This window comes from Ochotona curzoniae, unplaced genomic scaffold (assembly GCF_017591425.1).
Source record: "Ochotona curzoniae isolate NIBS_2020 unplaced genomic scaffold, NIBS_Ocur_1.0 contig_4792, whole genome shotgun sequence".
NCBI classification, from domain to species: Eukaryota; Metazoa; Chordata; class Mammalia; order Lagomorpha; family Ochotonidae; genus Ochotona; species Ochotona curzoniae.
In genome coordinates this window covers 1327703-1350289 of record NW_024466389.1, presented here as the reverse complement: position 1 = coordinate 1350289, position 22587 = coordinate 1327703, and the positions used below count along the sequence as shown (strand labels likewise).

Sequence of the window (22587 nt, the reverse complement as noted above, 5' to 3'; positions counted from 1 at the left end):
GTACATGTATGTATTTGAAAGGTAGAATTGGAGAGAGAGAGAGATAGGGAGAAAGCCAGATCTTCCACCTGCTGGTTCACTGCCCACGTGGCTATGATGGCCAGAAAGGACCGTACTCTGGGACGCAGCCACCACTGCCGTGGGCCCCGAAGCCTGCAGGTCAGAGGTCAGAAGTCCATCCCCAGGAGTCCAAGGGGGCCACCTGCACAGCCTCCAGGGTCAGCAGAGTTCAGTCCGATAGCGGAGGCGCAAGCAGCAAGGCCCAGGATCCGGCTGCCAGTGGTCCAGGCCTGCCGGGGTTGAGGCGGTTCAGGGAGGGGATGGGGTCGGAAGAGAGTCCACACACACACACACACACACACACACACACACACACACACACACACACACACACACACACACTGCATCTGCTCCCCGGCGCTGCGATGTGGGGCTGCTGGATGGAGCTTCATGTCAACCCTGCCTCTTCACCTGACTACAGACTTGGGATAGACGTGCAAACATACGCCTGGAAGTCCAGAGACCAAGGGGGCTTGTGGGGCCACCGGGGGGGGGGGGGGCGCTGGAGGAAGGGAGGGAGCGCCAGGGAGGAGGGGGTGAGAGTGACAGGACTGAGCTACACCTGCACCTCCGGCTCTCGGGGCTTCCTGGGTCCCAGTGGCAGAGGACCCTGTGGGTGTGGGAGGTACAGCACTCATCCAAGCCCTGGGCAGCGGGCTGGGCACTCGAGAAAGGCCCCTGTGTGCAAAACGGCAGAGAGGGATGGAGGATGCTCAGCACACGTGCGCGCGCGCGCACACACGCACACGCGCACACGCACGCATCCAGGAGGCCCCACGGCAGGGGAGGGTCAGGAGGGGAGGGGGTCTCTACAGCGACAGATTACCCTGCGGGCAGGGGCTCCCGGGGCGGGGCTGGCCCAGCAGGGAGCCCATTCCCTCAGTCCAACTTTCCTATTCTGATTTCACCCCAGGAAACAGAAGCTTCACACCAGGATAACTGGGGGCTCCGAGCGTCGCCAGGAGGGGAGCTGCTGCCCTCCCGTACCTGGACAACCATCCCTGAGATCCCAGACCTGGCTGGACCTGGGAGAGACCACCAGCCTTGCTTTCCACTGCCACCTCTTCTCTGGTCTCTTCCTGCCCCCTGCTGTCAGGGACGGAGCTAAGAGGACACGAGTGGACTCAAGCCAGGCTGAGGCCTAGGGGTTCAGGAGAGCTGTCCTCCACTCCCACCGGCTCAGCCCCAAGCTGCCTCCCCAGCAGTGACCTATAGGGAGGCAGCAGTGAGGGACGGGAGCAGCCCAGGTCCAAGCCAGGGGCTGGTGGCAGCTCCTGGTGTAAGACCTCCAGCAAGGTGCATGCCCCTCCACTTCCGTGTCCCGGCTCCTGCAGGATGAGGAGTCACGAGACAGGATGGACGCTGTGGGCCTGCCTGGCCCAGGTGGTGACGGCACAAAGCCCCCATCCCATCAGAGTGACAGCCACGACATGGTTACTGGGTCAATGGCCCCAACCAGCTGGGACACCTTACCTGTGTGCCAGCCTCAGGTTCTCTGTGAGGGTGAGAGCCGGTGCCACCCAGGAGTGGGGGCAGCTGGGCCCATGGGCTGGGGCCCCAGCCATGGCTGAGCTGGCCCATCCTGCCTGCTTGGGTTGACCAAGACAGTCCACAGCAGCCTGGCCGACCCCTGCCCACAGGCACGGTGCTGAACCCCGGGTCACACAGCTCAGCGTGTGCTGAGCACAGACACCCGAACAGGAGGCATGGAAGGTGACCGCCAACCCCAGGCCAGCAGCTTAGGGCACCATTGCCAAGAACCCCAAGTGACTGCTCAGACACAGGGCCACCCACCAGCAGACCTGCCTCCCTGCGGACAGCCTGCAGCCCCTGGGCCAGGGGCCCCGCACTTGCAAATCAATTTTTAAAAAGAAAAAATTTCCAGAGAACACTTCCCCTGATAAGCAGGCGCACATTGTGAGCACCTGGCCCTGTGGCCAGCCTGCAGAGAGGCGAGCTGCTGCCCACCCTCCCCATGCTGCTGCCCGGCAGCGGCGACACTAAAAACAACCAGGCACGCTCTTGAGGGTCTGGGAAAGCTGGAGTCGCAACCAGACCCCTCACTGCCAAAAGCAACTGTGATTAAATCCTTATCTCCACTGCTCCTGTCCCCATTGGTCTAAGCTTTCCTGCCCGCTTGTTTGGCCGGCCCTCTTTCCGCCACCCTTCCTCCTGTTCTTCTTCCCATACTTTCCCCGTCTCCTTTCCGCCACCCTTCTTCCCGCCCCCCTAGTCTTTCTCGTCTGTTTTTGTCTATCTATTTGTCTGTCCATCGCAGCCGTCCGTCATCAGCCTAGCTTTTACCGGCTACTTTTATATCATTCTCCACCAATCACTTCTCCCCGTGGGTCCACTTGGCGCTATCTGATAGGCCAGTAGCAATGACATAATCGCAGCGAGGGCATTAGCCTATCCCTGTGACTTCCTGTTTACCTGCTGGCGAAACCAATCTCGCCTCCTGGCCCTGGGCCAGCCGCCATCTTGCAATGGCCCCTTCCAATCCCAGGAGCGGCTTTAACACCCCGCTCCCCACATCCCCGTGCCTGCATGTGGACAGCACAGTGAGTATCCCAGGGGACTGGCATTTGACCTTGGACACAGCGTAAACGCAGGAGTGTCACAGCTTGTCTGGGGCCCTGGATTACCCAGCAGTCCAGCAGTTTGGGGATGGGGCTGCCTGTGCCAGGAAGACCAAGCTAGTGACCCAGGGCATCAGCCTGCAGGAAGTGCAGCACTAGCCAAGCAGGCAATCGATCGGACAGCTGATCAAGCCCCCTTAAGAACTCTGGGGACCCAGTTCACGCCCTGGCTGCTCCACTTTCCACCCAGCTCCCCACTGATGACCTGGGAAGGCAGCACGGGGCATCCCATGTAGAGGCCTGGCTGGGAGACCAGCCCAGCCCAGCCGGACCACTGCAGCCATTTGGGCAGTGATCCAGTGGAGGAATGATCTTTCTCCCTCTCTCTGTCACTCTGCCTTTCAAGTAAGTAAATAGAATAAGCCTTTAAAAACGTTTAAGAAAACAGAGCTCTGGCCCTAGGCTCAGTGTCGTCGTGTCCTTCCTGCCCCTGTCCTGTAGGAAGTTATCAGTGTGAAGCCAGCAGCCTCCAGGGAGCTCTGTGTGTTTCCAACAGAGGATTCGAGAGGGCGGCCCTGGGATGCCCCGGACACATCACGGGTGGTCAGGGGAAGTCACGGGCGGCCGTGTGTGTGTGTGTGTGTGTGTGTGTGTTGGCAGAATTCCACATCCTGGACTCGGACGCTAACACCACACTGTCTGCTGACCCCAGCGAAGGCCTGGCCCAAGTGCTTCACACCGAATCCAGGCCAACAGTGGCAGCGGCAGGATGAGCAGGACTCCAGACAAGCCTCGTGCCTGACCCCCCGCAGATGCAGAGGCGGGCGGGGGCATCCGTTCATACCTGCCGGCTGCAGTGCCAGGTGGCGCAGCCTGTGCCACGTTCCATACACATCTGGTGCCACTTGCCTGAAGGAACGCTGGGCTCTCTGCTCTGCAAGCTGGCAAGACAGTGGGTCAGGGCACGTATGCCATTTAAGAAAAAGGGTGTTTCCCGTGCAGGAGAGCTGGCCACGGTGCACGCAGACCCACCTACGCCTCTTCACCCTGATGGCATGGGGATGCATGGCCCCCTCGCCTTTCCTGGACACTTCCCACCATCCCCACGCCCAACCTGCCAACTCTCTGCCACACAGATGTGACCACCCTTCCCCCACCAACCCCTGCCTCCAAGTAGGCCAGGAAGTGGAGAGCTCCCCCTGGAAGCCACTGTAGGCAGAATCTGCCGAGCCCAGAAGCCTGGGGACTGCAGGGAGCGCGTGAACTGGAAGGCTCCTGGGGGAGACCTCAGGGTGGGTGTCCCCCTCTGCCAGGGACCTCTGCCATCCCCTCGCAGGGCACACTGCTTGGCAGTCTGATGCCCTTCAGCCCCCGAGGCAGCACTGGCCACCTGAGGTCTCCGGCCACCTGAGGTATCCTGCAGCACCCATGAGGGCCAGCAGAGGCCGCTCCGCCTGTCCTCCGCAGTGACCTTGCCCAGCTATGGCAGCAGCCACAGCTCCCTGCGCTCCACGCAGGTGATGCCTGGGACCAGGAGCCTCCTGGAGAAACTGTCCCCGGGGGGGGGGGGGTGTCTCAAATCACATTCAGGGTCAGACTCCATCTCCGTGGCAGCTGTCCCCAACATGACAAGACCCTTAGCCAAGTGAGTTAAGGGGCTGAGGGGGCCCAGGAACCCATGTGCGGGAGTGGGAGGCTGTGCCCCCTCCATGCCCAGCAGCCCTCCCCCTGTGCCCCAGCCTGCCCAGAATGCCCCACACCAGCGTCTCTCCACTTATCCCTCACCACCTGCCCTAGGGTGCAGCTGAATTGGCAGTTTCGTAGGGAGCCCGGAATCCAGCCTTTCCAAGCTGTTTCTCCACAGGGCGTGGCCACAACGGCCTGGTCACTGACCAGCCAGGGCAGCATGCAGTATCACTGGTCCCCAGGTGCTGACCTGGCACTGCCAGGCTCCCTGCCCAGCAGGTGTCTCTGCTGCCAGTCCCGGGCCTCAGCATTCTTCCTGCCTGCTCCTCACGGTGTGGGAGCTCAGCTAAGGAGCCTGTCTGTCCCCATTGGCATGAAATTCTTGTCAAGTCTCTGCCCAGTCCTGCTGTGTGTACCGAAGGCAAATGCGTCACAGTGGACACACACGTTTGCACAGAGCACGCGCAGCCATCAGGCACGTGGCCAGGCACACAAGCCGAATGTCCTCGCGATAGGGTCTGGACAGGTACCTAGTCCTGGGTGAGGAGTGGACACCGCACCTTCCCTGCCTGATGACCCCTCAGCTCACGCATGCGTCAGCGTGTCCACCGTTCCCCGGGGCCACGGTGGTTGTGCTGTCCTGCAGCCACTGCCCTCGCAGGCCCTAGGAGAGCAGTGCGGGCAGGGGCTGGTCCTCCCCGCTTGCGTCCACGGTTGGCTTGCTCTCTTCACCCTCCCTCCCCCACAGTCTCTTGCCTCCTGCAGGCCCGACTCTCTTCCTTAAGACAAAGCCTCAATCGCTGTGCCTCAGCCTTTCCTTCCGGGTTCGCTCCCCCTGAACAGTGGTAAGGTCGTGTTCCTCACCCTCTGGATAAATTGACCACTTGTTTAAGCCTTCTGATACCTGCGCTTAACGTGCTTGTCAAGCAGAAGCTAACAACCTAGGAAATAAACGGTGGCCCAAACCTAGACCACAGAGCTCGGACCCTGCGGCCCCCCTCTCCTTCCGACTCATGCCCAGCCACCGTGTGTCTGTGTGTGTTTGTGTGTGTGTGTGTGCACGCGTACTGCTCGGACCCTGCATCCCTCCCTCTCGTCCTGACTCACGCCCAGCCACCGTGTGTGTGTGTGTGTGTGTGTGTGTGTGCGTATTGCTCGGACCCTGCGGCCCTCCCTCTCCTCCTGACTCAAGCCCAGCCACCGTGTGTGTGTGTGTGTGTGTGTGTGTGTGTGTGTGTGTGTGTGTACTTGGACCCTGCGTCCCTCCCTCTCCTACCGACTCACGCCCAGCCACCGTGTGTGTGTGTGTGTGTGTGTGTGTGTGTACTGCTTGGACCCTGCATCCCTCCCTTTCCTCCCGACTCACGCCCAGCCACCAAGTGTGTGTGTGTGTGTGTGTGTGTGTGTGTGTACTCGGACCCTGCGTCCCTCCCTCTCCTACCGACTCACGCCCAGCCACCGTGTGTGTGTGTGTGTGTGTGTGTGTGTGTGTGTACTGCTCGGACCCTGCGTCCCTCCCTCTCCTACCGACTCACACCCAGCCACCGTGTGTGTGTGTGTGTGTGTGTGTGTGTGTGTGTGTGTGTGTGTGTGTGTGTGTACTGCTCGGACCCTGCGTCCCTCCCTCTGCTTCCGTCTCACACCCAGCCACCGTGTGTGTGTGTGTGTGTGTGTGTGTGTGTGTGCGCGCACGCGCACCCTGTGGGGGCTGCACAGGTGTCACAGCCCAGTCATTATGATGATGATGACCCGTCACCCTAGAAGACCAGGGACAGGACCTGTGCAGGGACAAAGTGGGTATGAGGAACCAGGAGCAGCAGCCGGGCCAACCTCATTCTATTGGCTCAAAAGGAACCAGGCCCCCTGCCCCTCTGGTCACACCAGGAGAGTGGCCCACCCAGTCTGGGGCTCTGTGGACGTTAGTAACTTTGGAAGACTCCCTGCCAAAACCTCTGGTGGGGAGGAGGGAGGCGGTGGCTCTGGTCACCATAGATGCTCACGGCTTCTCAACCTTGCCACTCTCAGCCCAGGGGCCATAACATCAGGCGCTGCTCTCCATGACTCTGAGCCATCAATGTGACAGTCTCACCCAAACACACATGCCCTCGGGAGAGCTCTAAGGACAAGACTCTCAGACTTGCCCCATGCCTGGCATCCAACAGGGACCCCCAAGTGGAGACTGAGGGGTTGGGTGGGGGATGGACAGCTGGAAGGTGGATAGATATGAACAGATATGCATGGCTGGATGGGTGGGTGGTGATGGTTACCGCGGTTACAGGAAGTGGGTGGGCACCACAGTGACCTCAGCCAGAGATCTGGCACACCCCAAAGGCAGCCAAGGCCACGTACAGGCCAATGATGGACAAAGGCCAACATTCCTGTCCTATCAGGACCCAAGCAGGGTGACGCCAGCACCCATGCAGAGGGGGTATAAAACCTTTGTCTCCGCTCCCCAACCTGTCCTTCCCACTTGGGGTCCTCTCCTCTCCTGTTCATTGCTCCACTGCACGGGAAAGGCCCAGGAACAGACTTCTCTCTGCATAATAAAGATTTGTTAGTGCTTGGTTGGTATTTTCTTTCTCGGGTGATCAGAAGATCTAACAGATGAATGAGTGGATAAGTGGATGGATGGGTGGATGTGTGAGTGGACACAGATGGATGTGTGGACGTGTGCGTGGACGGATGGACGCACCGATGGATGAGTGGCTGCGTGGGTGGATGAATGGACTGACGGACTGATGGATGGATGTGTGGACGTGTGAGTGGACGGACGGACGAACTGCTGCCTGGGCGGACGGCTGAGTGACACTGCGCCCTCCGAAGCGCTAGGGGGCGCGCCCTTCTCAAACATGGCCGCCTCGCCGTCAACCACGGCAGGCCCTCCGCGGCCAGGACAGGCGGCCGCTCCGCCAGGGAGGACAGGAACGCGCACAGACGGTAACCCTGCCAAACAGCGCGGCCCGGCCCGGCGCCCGCACCGTGACCCCGCAGGGCCCTGCGAGGCGCAACCCGAACTCACAGTCTACGGGGCCAGCGCGGGTCACGTGCCAGCGGTCGCCGGGCTGTGACGTCAGACGCCGCGGCGCGTCCGGGTGCCGCGAGGGGTCGCTCCGCCGAGCAGCGTTGGGCCGGGCGCGGGGTACCGCTCAGCCCCATGAGGAGCCGAAAGGTGAGGGCCCCCGAAAAGTGGGGTTCCCGGGCGCTGCCCCGCTGTCGGTGCCTGGCCGGGGCCGCAGGGAGCGGGGCCGAGGAGCGTCCCTGTCGCGCCCCCGCAAAGGTGGGGTTCCCGGGCTGGCTGCGCCCCCAGGAAGGTGGGGTTCCCATCGAGGCTGGCTGCAGCAGGGGCTCTGCCCCACTGGGCATGGGGTTCGCAGGCGCCCAGGGGACTCGGCCTCTCGGCTCGGGGTGACCGCGGGAGCCCGCTCACTCCGGTGTTGTGGGTGAAGTTGGGGTACTGGGTCCTGTTTCCCCCTGTGGCCTGGGGTGACTTGGGGCTGTGTTTGCTGCTGCTGTTGGTCTGCACGGGGGAGGCTGCGGGGATCTGTCGGTCACGCGTGTCCTCGGAGCCACACGACGTTATGTTTTTGGCAAATCTTCCATAGATTCATCTTGTCTATGATTTTATTTATTTATTAGATTTTTTTAAATTGAAAGACACAGTTATACACAGAAGGAGAGACAGATTCTCCACCCGCTGCTTCACTCCCCAAGTGGCCAGGACAGCCGGAGCTGAGCCGATCCAAGCTAATCCAAAGCCAGGAACCTCTCCCAGTCTCACGCGGGTGCAGGGTCCCAAGGCTTTGGGCCGTCCTGACTGCTTTCCCAGGCCACAAACAGGGAGCTGGATGGGACCTAAAGCAGTTGCAGGTGGGGGATAAGCTTGCAAAGCCAGCACGCTCCACCCCACCCCTTTACTTTAGCCCACTAGGGTCAGGAGTCTCAGAGAAGCTGCTGCTTGAAGAGCTGGCTCAGTAGCTCGTGGCACCTGGCAGGGCCACACTCAGGCCGCTGCCTTCTGGCAGGCAGGACCAGGGATGGGGGGCCCTGCCCTGCCATGGGGCATCTTAGGGATTCAGCCTTGTTCAGGACGGGGAGACGGGGTGGCTGCCCTGGAGCTAAGGCCCAGGCATAGCTGCCCTGTGAGCCGCAATAAGGAGCCCCCAGCAGGCAGGCCACACAGCAGGTGCTGCCCCTGGCCAGGAGCCCCCAAGAGGCCACACAGCAGGTGCTGCCCCCGGCCAGGAGCCCCCAAGAGGCCACACAGCAGGTGCTGCCCCATGCCAGGAGCCCCCAAGGGGCCACACAGCAGGTGCTGCCCCATGCCAGGAGCCCCCAAGGGGCCACACAGCAGGTGCTGCCCCCGGCCAGGAGCCCCCAAGAGGCCACACAGCAGGTGCTGCCCCATGCCAGGAGCCCCCAAGGGGCCACACAGCAGGCCAGGTGCCTTCCCTTCCCTCGGGTTGTAGGCTACTTTCCTTCCTTGGCGACATGCACTGCCTCTGTCTCCGGCTCTGAGCAGCCTGCCCTGTGTCACAGCCTGCAGCCACTGTCTCCCTTCCCTTCCTCTGTCCCGGTGTGCATTTCCGGATCGGCTCTGTTTATTACCCATGTCCTACTGTCATTCAGGTGTTAGGGAGAGCTGTAAGGTGCACCACTTCCTACGTTTGGTTTGTTACCTTGCTTTGGGTTCTGGGTCAGGCAGGGAGGTGGCAGACGCCCTGAAATTGGACCTTGAGCTGGCAGTGCTGTGTCGCTGTGGGGGCTCCGAGCTGGCAGATTGCGGGCCCAGGGCCGCGAAGTAACTGTCATCTTTGTTTCTGGAAAGCCGAGTTGTTCCTGCACATTCAGGATGAAGTAGAGGGGACAGAGCCGCTTGCTGCGGACCCCAGACTGTGACGGACCTGGGGGACCGCGCGGGAGATGCCGCAGGGACCGCTGGCACAGCGCCCAGGCATTAGGGCACCCTGAGGCAGGGGCGTGGCTCAGCCCTGAGGCGTCCTCCTGGCTGTGAACTCGAGATGGTGGTTCCCAGGGTAGACTAGTGTGGGGCAGATCCTCGCCTGACCCCAGGTGTCCTCGGGAGGCGGGAAGGCTGGCAGTGGTGGAAGGCTGGCAGTGGTGGCATGCAGTGTCCTTCGAGTGTCCCGCAACCCCGTCTTTGTGCCCTTGGCCGCACTAGCACGCCTCACCGAGCCCGTGCCGTCCAGCTCACAGGTGAGGTGCGGTGTTCAGCACGCCTGAGAGCCCGCAGCTGCTCAGCCGCCGCGCAGGACGCCGCCGGTGCCACATCAGCCAAGACAGCATGCCAGGTGAGCCTGTGTCCCCCAGCACCGGGTCCTGGGCTCCCGGCTCTATGCACAGCTGCCACCAGACGCATTGTCAGGGAAACGTGGACGCAGCCTCGTGTCTGAGCAAGGGATGGTGACAGCACAGAGGAGGGAACACTCCAGCCCAGTGGGTCCAGAGGGACTGGCTCATCAGGAAGACTGGCCTGTCACGACACCACCCTGACCCGTAGGCCTGGAGGAAGAGGAAGGGTCCTGGCAGAGGGACCCCCTCTTCCAGGCAGCTCTGCGCCAGGTGGCTTGCATGGAACCCGCACCAGGGCAGCCGGGGAGTGCGGGTGGAGGGCGGCTGCGGGGGACCGGGCTGCTGTTGTACAGGACAGCCCTTTAGATCAAAAGAGGACAGACGGTGCATCACTGTCTCCCTCCTGATGCCACAGTTACGGTTAGGAGGCCAGGAGTCAGTGTAGGCTCCCACAGGCAGCAGGGAGCAGGGAGCGTGGGCTGCGTGGGCTGCCTTCCGCAACGTCCACGGGGCAGCAGGGAGCGTGGGCTGCGTGGGCTGCCTTCCGCAGCGTGCACTGGCAGGAGGGACCCCGGGAGCATGGGCTGCCTTCCACAGTGTCCACGGGGCAGCAGGGAGCCCGGGAGCGTGGGCTGCGTGGGCTGCCTTCCGCAGCGTGCACTGGCAGCAGGGACCCCGGGAGCATGGGCTGCCTTCCACAGTGTCCACGGGGCAGCAGGGAGCCCGGGAGCGTGGGCTGCGTGGGCTGCCTTCCGCAGCGTACACTGGCAGGAGGATGGACCAGAAGCTGAGTCCAGACACGAACCCAGGCATTCCTGCTTGGGGTGAGGCACCCCATGTGGCTGCCCTGGGTGCTGTGATGACCTGTGCCACATCACCCGCCTGGCTCCTCTGGCCCTGAGCAGGAGCCCTCACCCCTGTCTTTATCCTGGGTCAGTCTAGTTTGCCTTTAACGTCTTCCCGACAGGCTTCCTCATCACACAAGGCCATAGACAGACGGTCCTCCAAGAAGTTCAAGTGTGACAAAGGCCATCTTGTGAAATCAGAATTACAGAAACTCGCCCCCCAAAATGATGGTGCTTCCTTGCCCAAAATGGCACCGGGGACCCCTCCGGAGTCTGAGTTCGCTGGGGACAGTGCAGCGCTGGCGGGCCCCGCGACTGATGCCGCTGGCCACGAGGAGGTGGCCGGGCTGCCACTTAGTCCCCGTTCAGCCCAGACTGCGGACGACCCATCCAGGCCGCAGCCTGGGGCTGCGCCCGGCCACGAAGATGCCCAGGGCTGCTGCGCCCCCCAGGCCGAGCCCGGGCCGGAGACAGAGGCTGCCCGGGCCCCAGGGCTGGCCATGGACAACAGTGTCTTCCTAGATGAGGACAGTAACCAGCCGCTGCCCGTGAGCCGCTTCTTCGGCAACGTGGAGCTCATGCAGGTAAGCCACGCGCCCACGGGCTGACTGCAGGTCACGCCTCCCCAGGCAGGCAGGGCGCTAACTTCATCGGCTCACAAGCCGAGAATCAGCCACGGGACCGGCCTCAGTGGACCCCGCTGCAGAGTGGGGCAGGAGCCCTGTGGCCACAGGATGGGCCGTCAGCCGCAGGTGGGAGGGGAGCCCCGTGGTCACAGGGTTAGGGTGGGACAGCAGCTGTGTGGGTCACAGGGTCAGGACACAGCCACGTGGTTGCAGAGTGGGACAGGAGCCCCATGCCCTTCTGCTGAGGCAGTGCTGGGACTTGGTGGTCCTCACTGGTCCTGGGGAGGGGATGGGAGAGGGGGACAACCCAGCCAGCTCCAGAGCTGATGGACAGTGTGGTCCCCGGGGTGCGGACCCTCAGCTGAAGTCCTGTCTCCTTCCCCTCCAAGGACCTGCCACCAGCGTCTTCCTCGTGCCCCTCCATGAGCAGGCGAGAGTTCAGGAAAATGCATTTCAGAGCCAAGGAGGACGAGGAGGAGGATGGCGCTGACGGGTAGAGGACACGCCCACCCGGTGCCAAGCAGACAGCGTCTGCCTGAGAGTGTAGTGAGGCCTTGGGACCAGCCGGGGCAGCATGCGGGGACAGCTGGGCGTTGCTGGCCATGCCAACGTCACAGCCTGCTCCTGTGCTCATCCAGGATGACCTGGCCGGCTCCGAGACAGCTTTCAGTAAGCGAGGCCTTAATGAAAATGAGCCCCTCTGCGGAAGCGCGTCAGTTTTATAATATGCAGATGTATTTTTCATGATCTGAGTTTGATCATTCATGTGATCGATGCTGTGCCAATGATTAAAGGACTTGCTTTTATTTCTGTATAGGAAGTTAACATTTGCCCTGGAATTTTGCAAACTACTTATGAGAAAGAAATAAAATTATTTTGGAAATCATTTTCAAGAAGTCTCAGGTGTGAAACTGTTCCTGACAGCCAGGAAGGCGAGGGCCTGGTGTCCCTCGCATCCCTCGCCTGTGAACCCACAGGAGGCTGGTCGCCCGGGGCGGCTCCTGGTGACCGCCACCCTGGACCACAGGGCGCCTCAGGGCAGCTGACCCGGCTCCTGGTGACCGCCACCCTGGACCACAGGCACGCCTCAGGGCAGCTGCAGCTGACCCGGCTCCTGGTGACCGCCACCCTGGACCACAGGGCGCTTCAGGGCAGCTGCAGGTGACCCGGCTCCTGGTGACCGCCACCCTGGACCACAGGGCGCTTCAGGGCAGCTGCAGGTGACCTGGCTCCTGGTGACCGCCACCCTGGACCACAGGGCGCCTCAGACCAGCTGCAGGTGACCCGGCTCTTGGTGACCGCCACCCTGGACCACAGGGCGCCTCAGGGCAGCTGCAGGTGACCCAGCTCCTGGTGACCGCCACCCTGGACCACAGGGCGCCTCAGGGCAGCTGCAGGTGCTCCCGAGCCGGCCTGTCAGTGCATCGCACAGCCACCTCACGTGTGTGTGGATAGCTGCCAGCTGTATCATCCTAGAGCCGGGGAGCTGGGGGACCTTACCTTCTGACTGGGAACACCTCCTTTCTAGAACAGGCACCCGGCACCTCCCCCAGCTTGGCCAGAGCAAGCAAAGGGCCATGTCCGAGGGGCACCTCTGAGGTGTCTGTCCAGCCTCCTGCAGCGGCAGCTCCAGGGTTCCAGCAAGTTCTTCAGCCTTTGTGAGGATGACCTAAGGGGAGCAGGTGCTGCACCGGCCTCAACTGCCCTCCTCAGTGCCCTGCTGGGACCAGTTCATACCAGGGGCTGTGCCCAGGGCCCCTGAATGTCCCACACACAGGCCGCCTCGTATTCCAGCGACGGCAAGAGCCCCCAGCCGACGAGCCCCCTCGGCTCCTGGGTGTCCTGGGTCTTAGCATTCTCAGCCAGTGCAAACTTGGACCTGTCCTTAGAGTGCATTGTGGGCCCCACTGCTGCTCTTAAGCAGGCCAGGAATATGACGTGTTCTAGGGGGTCGCCAGCTGTGCTAGGCCAGGATCGGGGATGGGGGGATGATGGCCTTTGGTGCTGCCAAGAAACCCGGGTTCCCCGTCTCAGGACCAGAGACCCGGGCGTGTGGGCATTGGAACACCCGGTGCACGATGTGCCACCTCCTGTGCTGACCCTGGGCGGGGCGAGTCGTGCCCAGACACAACCCAGGGCGAGTCGGCCTGCCCACCACCCAAGGTCCTTGGATGCCACTTCAAAAACACAAAAAAGGCAGCGACCCCTCACCGCGACGGTGACCGTGCGGGGACACAGCCGGCGACCCTCACCGCGACAGTGACCATGCGGGGACACGGCCGGCGACCCTCACCGCGACAGTGACCGTGCGGGGACACGGCCGGCGACCCTCACCGCGACAGTGACCATGCGGGGACACAGCCGGCGACCTTCACCGCGACGGTGACCAAGCCGGGACACGGACAGCTACACTTTCTACGGCTTGTGAGATGGACCCATTGGATGAGGTAGATTTCCAAACCCGGAGCATGCAAGGCCCCGGATTAACAGGAAGCAGCTGCAGAAGAGACGGAAGGACACCTTCAGCACGCCCAACGAGAGGCAGGAACGGCAGGGGCGGGCCGTGGGACAGGCAGGTGTCGTGCGTCACCTGCTGGCAGCCGCACAGCTCCCATCCTACTGCCCAGGGCGCACCCCCGCAGGCCTGGCGAGGGCGCCCTCTCCCCAGACAGAAGCCGAAAGCAGAAACATGTGCCCCGGTCCCCTTCCCGCCCGTTTCCCTTCCCGCGCTCTCTGGCCCTGAACCTGTAAATCAACTTCACAACAAACGAGATACCTTCACTGCATTTTCTGATTGCACGACACATTGAAAATTAAGCTACAAAATGTATGGCTTGTAAAAATACATTTTAAAATGTTATAAATGCCCACGTAAAAAATTCAAGTATTGGGGCCTGGCGTGATAGCCTAGTGGCTAAAGTCCTCACTTCGCATGCTCCAGGATTCCATTTGGGCACCAGTTCTAATCCCGGCCATCCCACTTCCCATCCAGCTCCCTGCCTGTGGCCTGGGAAAGCAGTCGAGGACGGCCCGAGGCCTTGGGGCCCTGCACCCGCATGGGAGACCCGGAAGAGATTCCAGACTCCTGCCTACACACTGACTCAGCTCCAGCTGTTGCGGCCACTTGAGGAGTGAATCAGCAGATGGAAGATCTTCCTCTAGTCTCTCCTCTCTGTATATCTCACTGTCCAATAAAAGTAAATCTTAAAAAAAAAATTTCAAGTATTATCAGACACATGACTCAGGACTGTCCCTCCCTGGGATTCCTGCTGCTGGTGCGGCCAGGCTTCCTGCGGCCATGCACATGGCTCACCGCACAGCCTCCGAGGCCAGCCACTCGCATGCCCACGCAGCCCGTGAGGGCAGCTGCTCGCATGCCCACACAGCCCGTGAAGCCAGCCGCTCGCATGCCCACGCAGCCTCCGAGGCCAGCCGCTCGCATGCCCACGCAGCCCGTGAGGGCAGCCGCTCGCGTGCCCACGCAGCCCGTGAGGCCAGCCGCTCGCGTGCCCACGCAGCCCGTGAGGGCAGCCGCTCGCGTGCCCACGCAGCCCGTGAGGCCAGCCGCTCGCGTGCCCACGCAGCCCGTGAGGCCAGCCACTAGCGTGCCCACATAGCCCGTGAGGCCAGCCGCAGGGCTGCACCGCAGAGGGATCGGGCTGAGCCTCAGCATGTTTCACCTGCAGAATTGCCTGCAGCCCTGCCTCATGCCCCATCTGCTATCCCCCCAGCCCTTGGCAGTGACCGTCCATGTATATGCTGTGTGGAGTGGACATTTTGTCCTGCTCTCAAACATCTAGTACGAGTCTGGAACAGTCCAGGGCTCTGAGCTGTCATGGCCACAAGCACGGACCCAGCAGAACACAGAGACGTGGGTGAGGCAGGTAAGACTTGCTCTGCCAGCCGGTGGCCGAGTGCAGCCAGGACATTGCTGGAGCAGGGATGCCACACCAGGGAGGTACAACCAGGCGGCGGGGAGTCCTGAGCTCTGGCCTCAGCGACCCCCTGGCAGGCTCCGGGCCAGGGCGGGCCTCCCTCGCGGCCTCTGGCGCTTCCTGGCGGGCCTTGCTCGCGGCCTCGCCGGGAGTCTGTAGACCCTGCTGGGGTCACAGCTGAGCTTGTGGGTGGTCTTCTTGTGGCAGGCGATGTGGACCAGCTTCAGGTTCTCGGTGGTGAAGAGCAGGCTGTAGAAATACTCCCAGTCCACCTCCCTGCCGCCCGGGTCCTGGACGGCAGCAGCCAGGGTGGGGACCACAGCGCGCTTCTTCTCGATTCTGCAGGCGGGATGGGTGCTGTCTGCTTCCTGGGCCGCAGGCTGTGCGTCTCTCTCCACCAGAGCATGGCGAGGTCTGCCAGGCCCCCGTGACCACCACGGCCCCTGAGGGACCCACAGCTGGAAACCCCAGCAGCCCCCGTGGAGGGACAGGGCAAGCTGTCCTCCAGGGCATAAACAACCCAAGGACCTCTCCCCGACATGCACCCCAGGGTCCCTCCCCAGGCCAGAACCGCTCCGGGTGGTCCCGCTGGCCTGGGCAAGGCCAGGCTGGGGAGGGGCGCAGCAGGTCCCCGGACGTGGTCCTGTCCCCGGGGGTGGGCACTCACATGTGATCCAGGTTCCACGTGCTGAAGAGGACGCGGCTCTCCCTGTTGCTATAGGGGTTGATGGAGTGTCGGGACGTGCAGTCGGCCATGTCGAAAGGACCCTGAGGACCGACAAGAGAAGGAGACCCCCTGCAGCTGTCCACACCTGGGGAGTCAGGCAGAGCTACGCTCCTGAAAGGACACCGAGCACCCCTCTCCCTCGTTGCCACGGACACTCCTCTGCATTTCCAAAGAGGACAAGTGAGGGCCTGTGACTGTCATGTCGGTGCCTGTCACTCCAGGTGCCCACAGAACCGCCATGCCAGCCTCCCTGAGCTCCAGGTGGCCACAGGACCACAACGCCAGCCTCCCTGTCTCCAGGAGGCGACAGGACTGCCATGCCAGCCTCCCTGAGCTTGGCATTCCCACACCCATCTCCACCCGGTGAGAAACCACTGGCCAGGGCCCCAGCCAGCACCTGGTCAGCCAGGGCCGCCCCAACGAACAGCCTCTCCATTCACAGCCTCACAACAGCTCCCTGTGGTCCCAGCAAGGACACTGGGCTGCCAGGCTCAGCAGGCAATGGCCATGGCCTTACCTCCCACACACAGTCAGTGGGCACACCTGGGCCACGGCCCCTCCTCCCAGTGACGGGGCACATGCTCACCTGGCAGGAGAACCAGCCCTCCGGTGTGCAGAGCCGGCTGCCAGCCGCCGCCCCTCGGTCGAAGTAGCTGCCATTGTAGTGCACGGACCTGAGCTTCTGGCCCATGGCGTCCAGCACCCGCAGGAACTCCTCCCGGGCCTCAGGGCCCACCATGGTGACGTGAGAGCTCACCTGGAGACGCAAGGATCACGCTGAGCCTGGACGCACACCCCCACCTGACACCTGGCGCAGCCAGCCCACTGCACCCCCGGAGACAGGGACCCCACCCAGGCAAGGGATCCAAGGAACAGCCCTCTGTGAGGAGAAAGAACACTCCCCTGGGAGGGTCACCAGGCTGCTGCTTGCACCTGCTGAGCAGGAAGGGGCTAGGGGACTTCAGCAGCTCACAGCACCTGCCAAAGTGCTACGGAGTCCAGTCGGCAGCTGGCACAGCCCGGGCCTCTCCACCCCCAGGGCAGGCAGCTGTCCCAGCTATGCCCAGCCTGGTAGCTGGCACAGCCCGGGCCTCCCCACCCCCAGGCCAGGCAGCTGTTCCAGCTATGCCCAGCCAGCGCAGCCCAGGCCTACCCACCCCAGGGCAGGCCATCGTCCCAGCTATGCCAGGCTGGTAGCTGGCACAACCTGGGCCTGCCCAACCCAGGGCAGGCAGCCGTTATCAGCTGTGCTGGGGGAGGGGGCGCTCAGGAGGGGGCGCTCAGCATGAACAGGGCACAAAGCAGGGTGTTTATTTGGGGGAAATTCATGTCAAGACAGAATAGAAAAATGAAGAAACCCAGATTTTTGGGCACAATGGAGGCAATGTGGCATCCCCGGGCACGGGTGGCTGGCCTGGGGTTGCCCACACTGACAGGCACAGCAGAGGCAACATGGCACACCTGGGCACGGGTGGCTGGCCTGGGGCTGCCCACACTGACAGGCACAGCGGAGGCAACATGGCACACCTGGGCACGGGTGGCTGGCCTGGGGCTGCCCACACTGACAGGCACAGCGGAGGCAACGTGGCATCCCCGGGCACGGGTGGCTGGCCTGGGATCCATACCAACAGGCACAAGGGGGCAACATGGCACTCCTGGGGAGCAGGCGGCTAGCCTGGGGCTGCCTGAGGTGACATCACAGCGAGTGACAGTGAGGTAGCAATGCCTCTGGTGCCCTGCTGGCTTAGCTTAGTGGGGCAGCCTGACCAGGAACCCTCAGGTGTCCAAAAGCCCCGGGGGCCAGGCCCCAGAGCCACACAGCCCTAACACAGGTACAGCCACCAGCTTTGTCATTCCAGCAACACATCGGATGACCCTGAGGAAGAGAAGGGTTTATTTAATGGGCTTTCAAGGTTCAAGTCCAGGACAGCTCGGCCCTAGAGGTCTGACCCCTGTGAGGGCAGTGGGTAACAACGGCAGATTGGACGCAGAGAGAAGGCTGTGCAGCAAGGAGGCAAACGGGCTCTGCCAGCCCTGAGAGCCACCGTCCAGGGGCACGCCCTCGTGGCCGCAAACCTCCCAAGATGCCCAGCCAGCGCCTGGGCCCACAGCTCTGTGCCACTGACTGAAGCCCCGGGGGCCAACTCAGCCGACAGTGAGCACCGGCCTCACCTCTCTCAGGTAACTCCGGATCCGGCTCTCACAGCTGTATCTCAGGTAGCTAGACTTACTCTGGAATCGTGATTCCAAACCTGCCAGAGGAAGGGACAATAGTGCCAAGTCCATGGGGTGGCCGGTGGCACTCCGGCCTGGGGCCCCACATGGAGACCATGATGGCCAGAGGCCTCACGTGGCGAGACGGGCTCGGGCTGTGCAGCATGTCTGGCCTTCGCCTCCAGCGGCATCGCGCAGCTCCCAAGGACTCTGCCAGCCACGGCCGACCCAGCTTGGCCTCCAACAGGCTTACAAGGCTGAGGGCAGCCCAGGAGAGGGAAGCGGCTCAAGCACGGCCTTTAACGGGAAGAGCTCTCAGAGCGGGCACCTGGTATCAGAGGGCCTCGGAGCGCCACTTGCTGCTGCACGCGGAGGAGGCAGCAGGACCCCCGAGTCTCTGCCAGCCGCCTGGTACACTGGCCATGCGTTTCCAGCTCCCTGGACATCCGGGGAGCGGACCAGCAAACGCTAGAACATTCTCTCTAATAGATGAACATTCCAAAAAAAGGAAGACAGGCCCCCCAGCCGCCTGTGCAGCACACGTGAACATGGCTAACACCCCGCTCTCCCGGGCCCACGCTTTACCCACAGCCTGGAAACCAGTAAATGCCCATCTGAGGGCGGCCCCAGCCTCGCCCCTAAGCAGCAGCAGCCACCTGCGCCCCAAGTCCTTGGGCCACACCACGAGACATCAGGCTGGGATCTGAAACCTAACTGGGGTGTCCTGACTCCCTGAGTTTGGTCACACCCACCACACCCCAAAGCCCAGCCCACACGCACCTTCAAACCAGGGCGGGTCCTCGGCACGGCCCTCGGCAGGGATGTTCTGGCTAACGCTGTGCAGCAGGTCGGACAGCAGCTTCTGCCGCAGTGGGGCCTGCTCGGCCGACAGAAGCTGCTGCGCTGCCACAATGACCTCCGCGTGCGGCTCCTGAAACACGCTGAGAAAGCGGCTGATGTCGCTCACGTCTGCCACCCGTGGGGGACAAAGAAACGCACACGGTTCAGGAGGGGACACGGTCCAGGGCCTCAGGTCCCTGACCACACCCAAGACCTCCCAGCTCAGAGCTCAGATGGCCACAGCCCCAGCCCTGTACCCACAGCTGTGCAGCCCGCGCCCATCTTTAGATGTGCCCACCAAGGCAGGTGCAGCAGACAGCTGAGGCCAGCTGGCTCTGCAGGCATCAACAGCCTCCCCGGCCCCACCGCACGGACTCCTCTGGGCCTAAGCAGTTGCCTCTTCTCGGGACCTTCCTGGACACTCAGTCCCCCTCCCAGGCCCTCCCAGGACTCCCCAGAGCAGGAACCTCAACCCCTGTGGTCAGGCTTCGCCATAGTGAGGAAACCCTACTGTGGGTCTCAGGGTTCCAACAGGGGGTGTCAGGAGGAGTCCCCATGGGAAAGGAACAGTCTGTGCGCACAGAAGGGATGGGGCTGGCGCTGGGCACAGTGGGCTAAACCACCACGGGGCACCAGCAGCCCATAAAGGCACAGGTTTGAGTCCCGGCGGCTGCACTTCCAACGCAGCCACCTGCTGATGGCCCAGGCACCCACAGCCACCCTCCAGAGTGGCGATAGCCGGCCTAGGGCGCTGGGAACTTGTGGTCCTCTCAGCAAGAGCATAGCTGCTGCCCCCAGCACCAGCGCCCACCTCCCGTGTCTGCCACTCACAGCCCAGCCAGCTCTGGCCCTCGGCAAGCAGCACAAGCTCCGCATCGTCGGGGACACTGGGGAGGTAGTCCTCCGTCAGCTCGGTCCCATCCTCATACAGACACAGCCGGGAACCACGCTCGGGCAGCTGGAGGGCGAGACAGGGCAAGGCTGAGCCCCCACGTCCACCCCCGCATGACACTGACCCCCGGCAACCCAAGCTCCAGCCTCCAGCCCCTGGACTATGACCCTGACCTCCAGACCACCCCCAGATCACTCAGCCCCTGGACCACGACCCTGGCCTCCAGACCACCCCCAGATCACTCAGCCCCTGGACCACGACCCTGGCCTCCAGATCACCCGCAGATCACCCAGCCCCTGGACCACGACCCTGGCCTCCAGACCACCCCCAGATCACCCAGCCCCTGGACCACGACCCTGGCCTCCAGACCACCCCCAGATCACTCAGCCCCTGGACCACGACCCTGGCCTCCAGACCACCCCCAGATCACTCAGCCCCTGGACCACGACCCTGGCCTCCAGACCACCCCCAGATCACTCAGCCCCTGGACCAGGACCCTCCTGGCCTCCCGGCCACCTGGAAACGTGCGCAGCCCTTCCGCAGCAGCTCGCGGACGCTCCTGCCGGCCACCCCGAACTTGGCGGCGCCGTGCAGAGCGCGCAGCCTCACGCTCTTGGGTTTCTTGAGCATGGTTGGCTCGTCCCCGGCCGCGAGAGGACCGGACTGCACAGCCGGAGCCGGGAAGCTGCGAGTCCCTCCCGTGCGCAGGTGCAGACCTGGAACCCGGAAGCGACGGCGGCGGCCGGCATCTCGCTGCGCAGGCGCGGCGGGTCACGGCGAGGTCGCGCAGGCGCAGTACGCCCCGGCCCGGGGCTGGTTGTCATGAGAGCGGCGTCCGCGGGCAGGGCGGAGGGTTCGCCGCCTCCTCGGAGCGAGCCCGGCCCGGAGGCCCCGGCGCTGCCCGGCGCGGCCCGGACACCACAGGTATCGGGCTGCGGGCCCGGAGCCGTGCGCGGGTCGCTAGCTCGGGCGTCGCCGGCGTGGGCCTCCGGGATACTGGGCATGGACCTGGGTGACCGGGCGTGGATCTGGGTGACTGGGGGTGGGCCTGGGTGACTGGGGATGTGCCTCGGGGTACCGGGCATGGACCTGGGTGACGGGCGTGGACCCCGGGTGACCAGGCATGGCAAACGTGGGCCTCGGGTGACCAGGTGTGGTGGGCATGGGTCTTGGGTGACCAGGCACGGGCGAGTGGACCCCGGGTGAGTAGGGGTGGACCTGGGTGACTGAGCGTGGACCCCGGGTGACTGGGCATTGCCGGAGTGGGCCTCGGGCGACCAGGCATGGGTCTCAGGTGACTGGGCATGGGGGAGTGGACCCTGGGTGACCAGCCGTGGACCTGGGTGACTGGGCGTGATGGGCATGGACCTCGGGTGACCAGGCGTGGCAAGCATGTGCAGGTGTGGGTTTCAGGTGACCAAGCATGGCAGCCATGGGCACGCATTGACCAGGCATGGGCCTGGGGTGACCAGGCATGGCAAGCTTGGCTCATGTGACTGGGCACGGGGCGGGGGGGAGTGGACCCCTGGTGACCAGGCATGGTGGATGTGGTGGGCGTGGGCCTCAGGTGACCAGGTGTGGCGTGGGCCTCGATGATGTGAGACGGGGTGAGCCTCAGGTGACCGGTGCTGACAGGAACCCCCCACCCCGCCCCAGGGCTCCAGGCGGGCCTGTTGTTGGTGTCCTTTTCCCAAGCTGCCGGTCTGAAGGGCCGCTGGCCCTGACTCTTGCAGTCCTTTTCTGCTTTTTTGTTGTTGCTTAAACTTCCAATTTTTTGAAACCCATCCAATTACTTGTGTGGTTACACAAGTGGTTACTTGTGTAACATTTCATTCTTACCAAGGCAAGTGGAAACCAGGTGTGCTGTTGGAGGTTACTGCGCGGCCTCTTCGGGGATGGAGCATGGAAGAACTCATTTTTTCACCCAGAATCCTCACGCAGCTCCCAGCTGGTCCTCACTGCCCACGGCGCTCATGGCCCCGCCTCGCTGTCAATAGGGGCACTGACAATGGGGCAGCCACCCACGGGTGTGCCCAGTACCCTGGTTAGCTGGACAGGTGTCTGTCTGCCTGTGCGTGTCCTGCTCTGGGCGGGACCTTCAGGAAGACTTTGTTGTTGGTGGTGGTGGTTGTCACGAAAAAAAAAAAAAAAGAAAGAAAGAAAGGGAAGGAATTTAAATCCATGCATACAAGAGGCCTTCAAAAATTTTGTATGAAATGTACATTATGAAAAATGCAGATTTCAGAATTTTTGCACACAAATAAACATATCTTCATTCTGTTTCCTATGACCCTGCTTTGAGGTTACAGGGGATGCCCAGTAGCTGTAGTGCCGTAAGGAGTTAGGACGGGCAGTCTGCACGTGGGCAGTACCAAGGCAGGGGTGTCCTCGCGCTGAGAGCGGAGGCCGTGGGCGTGGCCGACTGGCCGCAGGTGGCCTTTGTTGGGTCCTATTGTGCTGGGGTAGCATCTTCTCCGGGAATGCAGATGCCCAAGGAAAGGAGATGGCTGTGGCTGCCTGGGGGAGAGGGGGTGTCAGTGGGTACCAAGCCCTTCTTAGAAGACCTGTACTCTGATGTGCTGGGCGGCAGGGACAGGTGCACAGGCCAGCGGAGCAGTGACTTTTTACCTGAAGGACCCAGAAGTGCAGAACAGGAAGAGTGTGGGAGGAGCTGCCATGCTGGAATGCAGGGGGGGGGGGGGGGTTGCAGGGCAGGGGGGGGACAGTGGGGCAGCAGGCAGGGCTGGGGGTCAGTGGGTAGACCAGTGGGTGGCAGGCTTGGCTGCAGGGCAGTGGGTGGGACAGTGGGGCAGGCAGGGCTGGGGGCAGTGGGTGGGACAGTGGGTGGCAGGCGTGGCTGCAGAGCAATGGGT

The 22587-nt window shown here is 62.9% G+C and overlaps 2 protein-coding genes across 3 annotated transcripts; one reads left to right on the top strand and one right to left on the bottom strand.

Annotated features, from left to right (window-relative positions):
* The first annotated feature begins 7415 nt into the window (after positions 1–7415).
* Positions 7416–11989, top strand: CUNH1orf174 (chromosome unknown C1orf174 homolog). 2 transcript variants are annotated; one of them, XM_040987816.1, is made up of 4 exons: positions 7416–7494; positions 9533–9634; positions 10603–11064; positions 11496–11989. In XM_040987816.1, the coding sequence occupies exons 1-4, from the start codon at positions 7480–7482 to the stop codon at positions 11601–11603; spliced, it is 687 nt and encodes a 228-aa protein (XP_040843750.1). In that variant the 5' UTR covers positions 7416–7479; the 3' UTR covers positions 11604–11989. The 2 variants fall into 2 exon arrangements, with proteins under 2 accessions (XP_040843750.1, XP_040843749.1); XM_040987815.1 differs by lacking the exon at positions 7416–7494 and having other exon boundaries at positions 8631–9634.
* Positions 11990–15099: 3110 nt separating this feature from the next.
* On the bottom strand, positions 15100–20415 carry DFFB (DNA fragmentation factor subunit beta). Its single transcript, XM_040987813.1, has 7 exons — positions 20231–20415; positions 19654–19780; positions 18763–18951; positions 17941–18020; positions 16355–16525; positions 15709–15809; positions 15100–15380 (listed from the first exon to the last, which is right to left on the bottom strand). The coding sequence occupies exons 1-7, from the start codon at positions 20342–20344 to the stop codon at positions 15101–15103; spliced, it is 1062 nt and encodes a 353-aa protein (XP_040843747.1). The 5' UTR covers positions 20345–20415; the 3' UTR covers position 15100.
* Between the last annotated feature and the right edge of the window lie 2172 nt (positions 20416–22587).